Genomic DNA, 11,217 nt, shown 5'->3' with positions numbered 1-11,217 from the left:
CTCTCAAGTGGAAACCCCATTTGGTTAACACTACATTAATTATTAATTAATATATAAATTCACATTTTACAGACCTTCTCCCATGTTTTCTGTTTTGAGTAGGACAAACTACCAATACACATCAATAACACTTTCTTATTTTTCCTCAAAACTTAGTGGCACTAACAATAAAAATCTGTGTGGGGACTAGTATTTTGAAAATACCAGTTGTCATGCCGACAAATACCTTCTTTCTTTGCTACCTATTTCAAATTTAGGTTCCAACTCTGGAGCCTTTGTATTCTAAAAGCACCTGCCATGACATGATCCTAGCATGTAATCAAGGTTTCTACATATTTAAAAAAAAAAACATGAAGAATAACCGAGGATGTTGCCACACAACAGTGTTCATATTGCCAAAGTTTAGTAATTTAGACTTGGGGTTAGCTAGTTTATATTAAAAGTGAGGACACCGTGTCTTGTGCTCACTAGATCTCATTTTCTTTAATTTAAAAGGACTAGGCAATTTCCCCACCCTCAGTAGATAATGCAGATCATGGCTGAAGAGGATCTAAAGTAATGCTACAGCTGCTTAGCTCTTCCCTTGCACTAAATTCTGCATTCATCTCTGCACTAGTCTGTATTTCTATTTTATAATGAAACATACAGCCTAGTTATTTATAGGCTTTCTAAGGATTATCTACACACTCATAAGAATAAGCCCTCAAGAGGTTAACCTCATCCTCTTAAACTTCACACACTACAATCCCAGATATAGCTGGCAACCACAGTCAAGAGAAAAAATAATCCCACATTTTGCTAATCCTTTAGCCAATCACCTCATGCAACAGTGAAGAGGCCTCTCGGAGGCCTACAACTCAATCTGCCTCAAGAGTACTGTCAATCCAAAAGACAGGTATTTAACAGCACCATTCGCAATCCACCTCAAAAGGCAAAGTAGGACATACCTGGCTACTCAGTGGTACACTGAAATCATACATCTAAAATACAATGCTAAAAAAGATTCCAGTTTGCTGCTTTTACTTCCCATTCAGATAGTTGCATATATTACTCATAAAACTACCTAGTTTATTAATTTGTTAAGTAAATATACAAAATTTTGCACTGTTTACACCTAGATAGACCAATTTAATTGTCCCTTATACTTTCTAGCATGAACTTTGAGTACCTTTGATTTTCCAGCCAGATCATATCTTGCTCAAAAAAAACCAAAAAAACCAAAACAAAAAAACAAACCACACAACCACAAACCTCTTCAAGTTAAACCACAATAATCTACCTAATTCCTTCATACCTTAATCTGGATTCTCCCTTAAGCCCAAATGTGGACACTGCCTGCACCTGCAGCAGTGCCAAGGAGTTAACAGGTGCACTTATAAGTCAAAGGTTTGTTTCATTTTTTTATCTAGCAAAATTGTTACTTCATTCAACTTTAATATAACAAATATTAAATGGTGCCATTTAAAAAAAAAGGCAAGGAGTTGGTTTAGCCACACTGTTACCCCATGGCTAGAAGTCAAAGTCTTAAAGAAGATGCCGAAGAAGTACAAGGCCAAAAGTATGACTGTTAATAACCAAATCTCACCTACAGTTCTTCCCTGAAGTAAGAATTTTTAATCAACACAGAGGACTAGCACTGCTTACAAGCTCACTGAGTCCAACTATATTACAGGGTTGGTTTGGGTTTTTTTAAACATGTCCATTCATTCATTTGCTTTCATACATGCTTAATACATGCCAATTCCAAAGCCTGGCTTTTGACTCTGTAGGCAAATTCTCTGAAAAAAATTTCAGTCCCATAAGACTACAAGTCCCTATCCTCACAGTCACAGTCTGTCCTCTAATAGGCTTCCACTTTTTCAACTGGAAATAAAACAGGTATAAAATAGAGATAGTTCAAAATCGTCGTGTATCTCAAAAAGTTGTTCCCACTAATTAAAGGCTTTGCTCCCCTCCCAAACTCACATATGGCCCAGCAGCAACAGGAATCACTCTAATTCTGGCAAAGCAATTAAGAAACTCTTGAATCACCTAGTGCCAGGAAACAATGGTCCGTAAAGAAAGAAAGGAAGGAGGGGAAAAAAGTCAAGCCCCAACAAAAATGCAGATTTTATTTAATCAAGAGAAACTACGCAAGTGAACATCAGCTAGGAAAATTACAATTTCCTCCTTGTACATAAGTATCCTCGGTGGAAGAATGCCAGAGGCTACTTGATTGCATCTTCTACTGTTACAGATTGCTCCAGCCTGTTTGCATTCTGAAAAGAAGTTCCATGATCTTTCATGCTCATAATAAATGTCTAAACCATTAAATTATTATTTCTTTTCTTATCTTGAAAGACACTGCACTTTAACAGCATGGCCTTTCCACTGTTCTTTACACAAAGTCGGGTCCCTGAACAATACTGACAGCTGCTATCAAACCAGGCTGTGCTCACTCTCAGTGCAGCTGCTGCTTGTAGGAACAGACAGGCTTCTGATGTGTCCTCCCCTCAGGGGAGAGGGCTTGACACACTGCGTGCTCAATGAGGGAGACCAAAGGTCCACTGAATTGTCAACCCAATTTTATGCTATTCAGATTTTCCAGGATGCACACCATCCCTTTCAAACAAAATCAAGTTCCTGTCAGAGCATGAAACTTACTGTGCGGCACGAGGTAATTACTGATCATGTAAAAACTGTAAAAGATGACTACAACACATATCTGATTTTAGCATTATGTATATGCATACATCTACGTGGTCAAAGAAATTTTGCACCCAACATGTTCATTTCCTCATTCACAGTTTTGGATTTGTATGGCATCATTCATAATTATTTTAGAAAACACAAGTATCTCTTCTGGTGAATCTTAGATAATTCAAAAACAAAAGAGGTCAATTCCTGCTTCCAAAGAGCTTTCTCCCTCCAAAAAAAGTTCTTAAATACATATGGTAATTGTAGATCTTATTGCTTTTAAAAGACTATATTGCGCACACTTTAAAAAGTAGTACATGACACGCTTGAGATAGCAAAATTTGGTTTGGCTAAGTAGCACTATCCTAAGTCCAGCAAGAACGTTTTAAAATATATTTTAAATACATATTTCCATTTATTACGTAAAATATTATTTAAAACTAGTTCATGAAAAAGGGTTTTCCATTCCATGTTCATCCTAAAATAGTAATTAATTTTTTAAAAAGCAAGTACAGTTCTCTTTGCTAATCAAATACCACAAATGTGCACGTGCTATGTTTCAAAGATCAAACCAGGTATTCATAAAGTAATTAATTACACAAGTAAAGCATAGAGGAGATTGTGACAAACACAGATGTAATTGTCTGGATTTCTAAGGTGTGATTACAAAATCAAGAAAGTAACAGTCAAAATTTGATACGAAGAGGAAAAAAACAGTGTAGATTTGAAGGGGGGTATGTCTATGTAAAGCTAATCTGTCAAGTGTAATAAAGCAGCTTGAAAAAAAATTAAGCTGAAAATCCACTGAAGCTCACCATTTCAGGGAGGAAAAGCTATTAAAAGGAAATGAAGGTCACCCTCCCAGTTTATTTCACTTAATTGACTGCCAATAGCTTACCAAAGGCGAACCGACTGCAGATCTGCAATTGAGAACCTGATGAAAGAAGAGTTTTCAAGCTGAGGCTCATTCTTTTAATCCTCCCTCACTCTTTTTTTTTTTTTTTGCATCTCCAGTTGGGATGTAATTTTAAGCACAGATGGATTAACTGGTTCCATTGTCTGTATACGTCATTGGACTATGGCACTGTTAATCCGTACAGCAGCATGTCTAATTATCATTACAAAGTGTCTGAGGGAACTATAAAGACCAGTAGGGCATCTTCTCACAAGCAATTAACATAAATTGATAAATGAGTAATTTGAATCTGCTCAAGGCGCTCACATATGAATAAAATCAGAAAGGACAGGTTCTTGTTTCGGCTACTTCTATCATTTAGTCTGGAAGGGCAGAAAACATGAGAAATATTCTAGACTTAGTGGTGGGGGAAATGAACTCATGCAGTGGAAGGAACGTATGGTTCAGAAAGTTCATTAATACAAAAGAAACTACTTGTGATTGACAACCAGTCACAAGCAAGTAGTATTAACTTATTTCAGCACATTTAGAAGCACAAACTTGGTGAAAGGCTATTAGAACACTGTGTCAGACAATTAATACTACTTCAAAAGCAAGTGAAGTTTCTTTTCAGTAGCTTGCTAATTTAAAATTCATGAAAAAATCACAAGAAAGGGAAAGAAGAATGAATAGTTGTACAGGTTCCAAGAACTCAAGTGTCACAAAAAGCATGAGGCAAAGGTAACTAGATCAACTGACATACAACACCTACAAACAAACAAGCAACTCTCCTAACCATTATATTTCTTGCAGAAAAAGTTTTGCCATGCATAGCATTGCTGCACAAAATGATGTTTGACAAAGTAAACCATTAACTTTATCCGTGCTAAAATCTGCATGAAGCAAGGCAGCAACGACACTTCAGCAACATTGGGCATCAAAACAGTGTTAGTTATCAAAACATTAAGTTTATTTTAAAAATAGCAAAGCAGTAAGATATGAAAGCAAGTTATACACACTGTAGGAGGTAGACCTGGAAGGCCACGTACCCCGATGATGGCATTCAGTTCAGCCATGGTCACTTGTTTGGCACGTTCTACAGCTTGGGCCACTTGCTGCTGATGCTATTAAAAAATAAAAAAGGGGCATGGGGAGGAATTTGTGTTAAGGTATTGACTGCACCAAGTCAAACCAGGATCAAACACCTGAACAGCCAGATTGTCTGCAGAAGCCCAGGCTACCCATTGCAAGACATCTTATGAGGGTAAAAGGTAACAGTGTCCTATTTCTCACCTGTTCAAAAGCAAATAAGAGCCTTGAAGGCAGCCACAGCTCACCTCTTCTCCTATGCCACTTCAATATTAATTTTCTGGCAAATGAACAATCAGTTTCTAATTGAGTTGACAGGATGATAAATGTCAACTTCACACTAGTGTCAACTTTAACATTTATATACTCAGTACCCATACAGTGAAACCTACTGAAATTTCAAACAGGGAAAAAGAAGTGCTTCATAGAACTCAACAAGAATTGCAAATACCCTTTGTAAACTGTAGAGTTAGAAAAGGCATACACAAAACAATAGGATTCAAAATGCAACAGCAGCCATCCACAATATGCTGCAATCACGATCATTCAGACCAGATGCAGGTCTGTAACCTTAAACAGTGCTTTGCATCTGAGCTCACTACTCAGCTTTTACACTAAAGTTTGGTAAGAATTATGTAGACAAGATAAGCATGCTTATTTCACTAGATTCACATTTGACAACTGAATATCAGATAAACAATCATTATGATTATAAAGGAAAACATTCTGTTGCACTGGTAATATTTTACAGACTCTAACCCTCCCCAGGCAATGAATAAGGCTGAGGCATTGTCACTAGTTTGAACTCAGATTTGTTAGACTGAATTAGCAGGGGGTTTGCACACTTCAGCTATAACAGATGTTCCTTACACTTATGTATTGTGATAAAATTAACATCTTAAAACTAGCTAATTTACAAACAGAAAAGCAACATAATTGCACTTTAACAGTTGAACAGTTTTACTTACTTCCTGAGACAAAAATGGGATGACTTGTGCACAAATTGTATTCAATCTCTTGGCGATTTCTGTCTATAGAGGAAAAGTATTTTGATTAAAAAGGTGTTTTAGTTTTGTTGTCATATATTAACCAGTGTACAGGACTATGTTCCCACAGTGCAGAAAGTAATAAAAAAATACACATTTCCATACTACTGCAAATACAAATAGTTAATATATAAACCCAGATGAGACAGAGATTTAGTTAGCTACTCTAGGACATCTGCCAGGTCTAAAGTGTCTATATGCACATTTAGGCACAAATCTGGTCCTTGTTCACAGCTCATTAACAAATAAAGCATTTCTGAAAACCATTAAGTCCAAGATAACGCCTTTTAAAAGGCAGATTTATTACTACTCAAATTATCAGGCAGCATAACATGAAGGTGACAGGCAAGGAAGAAAAGTGTTTCCTTCATGATCAATTTTATCTGCCTATTAGAAGGTAAAATCAGTTTTGCTGAACCACACCACCAGGAGTACAAAAGAAATACCAAAACAGAAGCAAGGCAGAACGAAGACAAAGGTACAGGCTTCTAAAATATCCATACTGAGAGAAAATTTAAAATAATGTAGACAAGAAAAAGAATCAGATCAGAAAGTGTGATAGTCAGTAACAGCAAATTAGTGAAACTGAGTAACAGAAGAAGAACAAAGCTAGGAACCAGCAGAGAACAGAACAATCCTTCACCGAGAGCAGGGGAGAAGGCAGCAGGACAAAGTGTTTGAGTCCCGCTTTTCGACAGCTTTATGTATGTCCCACTTTGGGCAAGCCAACTTGAACAAAGGATTTCTGGTGGGGTACAGAGTTTTTTTTTCCTCTCATTACCCAGTCTTACCTGTGTTTACAGCTTTTCACACCTATACATCTGCCCACCATTCAGAACCACCATTATAATTAACCCTCAAGGTACCTGCACAACTCCTACAGTTTTCCTTAAAAACATTTCCTGCAGTCACTGTAGCACCATTGCACAAAACCAAAATTAGTGTCCCGATGTGAACAAAACCTACATACAAGAGTCTGAACAGCTCTTGTCAGTCTTTGTCATATCATTAATCCATATCATTAATCCATATAGATATTTCTTGGGTTTTTGTTTTAAGACACAAGAGATCCCTGCTGAGAATCATTAGGCCTTCCATGATATGATGTACAAACCTGAGCAAACACACAGCTCTTTCAAAGAATTCTGATGAAAATATTGTTAACTCATCTGCCAGCCTTCCTCCAAGCCTTCCCATCATCCTGACACTGTTAGGAAGTCACCGAGATGTTCTAATACTTGCGGATCAGTCAAGTACTAAGTACAATACAAAAGCCACCCTCTGCTTTTATGTCTCAGCAGCCAGGGGATTTGGGATCTAAATACAACTGGCAAGTTTTAAAACATGTTTCCCTGCCTCTGACAGACACAGAGAAAACACTTGATAGCATTGAGACTTGTAAAACACCATCTCTCTCTGACATTAGCTGACGTACTCTACCTGTCCAAAGTCTGGCATTTGACACATCCACTCTAAAGTTCTGCGGAGACAAAAATCCCTGAAGAAGTTGTGGGATGATTTCTTCCTAGGGCAAAAAGGTTTCCCTTAAATAAGGGCTATGAAGTGACAGTTGCTTTACAGCAAACATTCCACCCCCTGCAACAAGGGAAACTGATTTCCATTCTTAATAGAAACAGCTACCATTTCACACAGAAACCACAGTTTCTGTTTTGTTTCAGCCACAACCATAAAACATCCACCATTCTGTGTGTGGCCTTTAGTACTGGTACTACATATATACCATCAAAGGTAATACAAGGAAGTTCCAGTTTAACTATTATCAGTTATCAGGCTTAACTATTACCAAACCTGTTGGTACTTTCAGTGTCTGTTAAGAAGGAAAGGGGAAAAAACCCCACACAGTAGTGAGAATCTATGTACTAAAGGGCATTTTTCCACATACCTAGTTATGTCATTCCAGAAAACAATGTATACCAGCGATGGAAAGGAAGTCTGTTACATAGTAATCTGGTTGGCTGATTTCTAGCTAAGCTGTTTAGGGTCCAAGAAGTTAATTGCCCTAGACCAATGGTATTACCTTTGTTTTCAGGACAGAAGCCAGGATGAATCATAGCAAGTTACAAGAGGGGAAAGAAAAAAAGTAGTAAGAGACTCATTTGGTTTCTGCTGAAAAGTTCTTTAGCCTGTATGGCCTACATAAGTCTCCCTATTCTGTAGTACTGAGATAAGTGTATTTACTGTAGCTGTACAAAAGAAAAAAAAAATCTGTTTTCAGTAGAGTCTATAAAACATGCAAGTTGTCCACATCATTGTTTTCTAACACATTTCCTAAATATCTGAGCTTCACTGTAATAACATAGCATACAGGATGGCACACAGTAAGACAAGAAAATGCAACATCGTGTGATAATTACCCATCCCAACGCAGGTCAATTATATTTCTAAAATTTTTATTTCTTTCCTAAAAAAAAAGGGGGGGGGGGGGGCATAATCAATTTTCCCCCTTTCCTAATCTTATTTTAAAATTGTCTCAGTACTATCATACCTGACTTAATATCAGAACTGAAAAAAAATTCATCCTTCTGGGTTTGTCTTTACCAAAGCAGGGCATCATTGACGATCATATATAAACATCCTTAATATTCATCCATGCTACTAGGTAAACTTAAATATACCTGCCATAAATAAGTTTACTTTGAGATTTCTTGCTGCTGTCACAAACGCCAGTTAACAGACATTTACACTGAAAGGAAACTGAAAAGACTATTCTATACTCCATAACAAAAGTCTGCTTATATTTAAAAGGTAGTTAGCCTACTAGTACTACTTCCCACAGACAATTAAATAAAGTACTTAATTTATTTAACCACTACGAGATTTCATACATCTCTTGTTTGTTGCCCCCAGATGTTTAGTAAAAACTATGCTTAATCATGAACATATTAAAAAACATATTTGTGTTCTCTAGTGAGCTGCAAAAGTTAGGTTTTAATGCACAATTCACCTAATCTTGCCTATTAGGAGTTGAAATAGGTTGTTTTCAGAATTGAAAAAAAAAAAAAAAGGAATTTTCATTACTTTAAACATAAATCTGGCTGTTCAAAAGGCAATATACATTCACCTTTCAAGATGAAATATCCTTGAGTACGTATGTGTGTGTATACATATATTTTCATTCTTGAAAGCACAAACCTTTTTTGAAGGAGTCTAGAAGAGCTTTGTTAATCAAGACCAGACATCAGTAATTGGTGGCATTTGAGTAAACCATATATTCCAGATTTGGAGCTCATGCATTTGAAAGTCTTAAAAGAAAAGTACTTATCTGTTACTTCTAGAGGCGTCCCAATATAACACAGCTATTATCTAATTGCTGATCTTGAGAAATGTAAGGCAGTCAGAAGAACGACTAAACAAAGAAAGTTTTGCAGAAAGCTGCTCGAGCACTGGCAAACATGACTAATTGCCTGTGTTCTTTGGCTCCTTGGTAAAGCAGCCTGTAGAAGCCTGCACCTCTCATGAAAAAGCCCTCCTAGCTCTACAACAGCTCTTAGCTAAGCATCTGAAGTGCCCTTAATTGTTTGTGTTCTTAACGCAGAGCCTCTTGAATACATTCATTTTTTAATAGAGGACTTGAGTGTGGGGCCTATCAAAGAATGACAAAACTACATCATTCACTGGTTCTTGCTGTCGTAATGATTGTCTTTTGATTTATTTGCAGATGACAAGCTTGTCAGACCCCTGACTGAAGTGCTACCCTCCTTTCTGAAGTATCACTAAAAATTAACATGAAGGAATTCAGCTGCGTTTTGTAAAATTAAGTTGGGCCGATGGATTATTTTTTCTTCACTCGTGACTTTTTGCCTCTGTTCCATCTAACTAAGGACTTAAATATTTTGACCTAACCATTGCCAAACTCAAGTGTTTGTACTTGTTCGTCTTTTGCTGAAGTGAATTCTTAACATAAGGACAAAGAACAGAGCAGACAGACTAGTTACTAAATATAATACTCACTTAAATAAGTAATTTTACTAAGCAGTTAAGAAAGAGCATGTCTATACAATTGTAATTTTTTTTCCTTCTGCATTGTTAAAAAGTATTGAAGTGTTTTCTGCTACAGCAGTCTATTCCAGATCATTTTGCATTTTGACAGCCCATGTTTTCCAAAGCACCATGTAAAATACTGTACTTAAATCAACATGATTTCTTAAACAACTACAGGTCTTTTGCACTGGAATGAAAACAAGGAAGTATAATAAAACTATACAAACTTTTGCTTTATTTCTTACCACACCTAACACCCATGTATATTTTATCACTAATGCTGGAAGCCCTAGCCCACAGGAGCCACCACTCTCACTTCTGAGGGAAGAATACAACCTCCTCTGAGGAGAATTACTTAATCACCTTTCAACTTCAGAGTTTTCAACAATAACAGTTTTGGTTTTGCTCTAGCTTCTATCATACATAACCCAGTAGGGACTTTAGCTATAGCATCCACAGTGATCTGAAACAAAAATTAAATCATACAACACATTACATTTAGCAATCAGTTGTATTGTGACAACTGCTCTCTTAATAGTGTTGAGACCCTTCAAAGGTGTCCAGACCTACATTTACAAAACAATGTTCAGCTGAAAATATCCACTGTATGTCAGAAGCTTTTTATTCTTTCTTGCAAACTGAACTTCCTATACCACAAAGTTAGATCAGTATTTGAGAGCACTCTACCACCACTTCTTAAGGACGAGCTTATGTGTTCTCATTTATTACATTTTTATTTACTTCAGTTATTTCAACGCAATTTTGAGACTCACATTTGTCATTAGACTGGGACGAATACAGCTTAGGAACAACATGAGTAGAAGTAAAGCAAGAAAACCCAAAGTTTTGATGATAACAAAAAAACCCAGCCCTAACCCATTCCTTTAAAGCAAAAGAATCATCGAGAATCAGCTTTGAATGCATAGAAAAGAATATACTGTCAAATCACATTCACAAAAGCATTAAGAGGTAATTCTTAAATACTCTGTCTCCACTTACACTTTCAACACATAGAAAGCCAACTACGACACTGAACTCCTCCTGGAAGAACAAAATGGACTTCCTGCCATTTACAGCATGTAACACAGTAATCCACTAGGGAGTGCAGGTCAGTGTTGCACTTTTGGTCATTACTGAATCATTTGATGTAATGATCATCTGTGGTGGGGATGGGAAGAAAATCAAAGGCTATGAGAATGCTGCAAATGGCTTGACCTGAGACCAATTTTCATCTCCATCTGTCTAACAGACGTGGATAAAACCCCTCTTTATGGGATACGCTTGACCATTTTTTTTAATCCCTGTTGCAAGCCAGAAATCAGTTAAGTATTACATTTCGAAAGTCCTTGGGTAAGAAACTGTATGCCTATATTTTAGTCTTGAGATAAAGTTCACTATTCATTTAGTATTTTCATTTTTCCATCAGAATCACTGAAATAAGCAGTACACTTAAATGATGTAGCCTTTATTCCTTTTGTGTTTGTTATCTTTGAAAACAACAAAAAGCAC

At 36.7% G+C, this 11,217-nt stretch overlaps 1 protein-coding gene across 1 annotated transcript in view; it reads right to left on the bottom strand.

The window, feature by feature from the left end:
• The window catches only part of TLE1 (transducin-like enhancer of split 1 (E(sp1) homolog, Drosophila)), a gene marked incomplete at its 5' end in the record, with an annotated part of 52,976 nt that extends 47,285 nt beyond the window's left edge, over nucleotides 1-5,691 (bottom strand). Inside the window, 2 exons of the mRNA XM_010081340.1 lie at nucleotides 4,621-4,695; nucleotides 5,629-5,691. Coding sequence (XP_010079642.1) covers nucleotides 4,621-4,695; nucleotides 5,629-5,691 — 138 coding nt within the window. The remainder of the gene's footprint in view (nucleotides 1-4,620; nucleotides 4,696-5,628) is intronic.
• Nucleotides 5,692-11,217: the final 5,526 nt, after the last annotated feature.

Source organism: Pterocles gutturalis, unplaced genomic scaffold (assembly GCF_000699245.1).
Source record: "Pterocles gutturalis isolate BGI_N339 unplaced genomic scaffold, ASM69924v1 scaffold18531, whole genome shotgun sequence".
Classification (NCBI taxonomy): domain Eukaryota; kingdom Metazoa; phylum Chordata; class Aves; order Pterocliformes; family Pteroclidae; genus Pterocles; species Pterocles gutturalis.
This window is presented reverse-complemented; position numbering and strand designations above follow the sequence as displayed.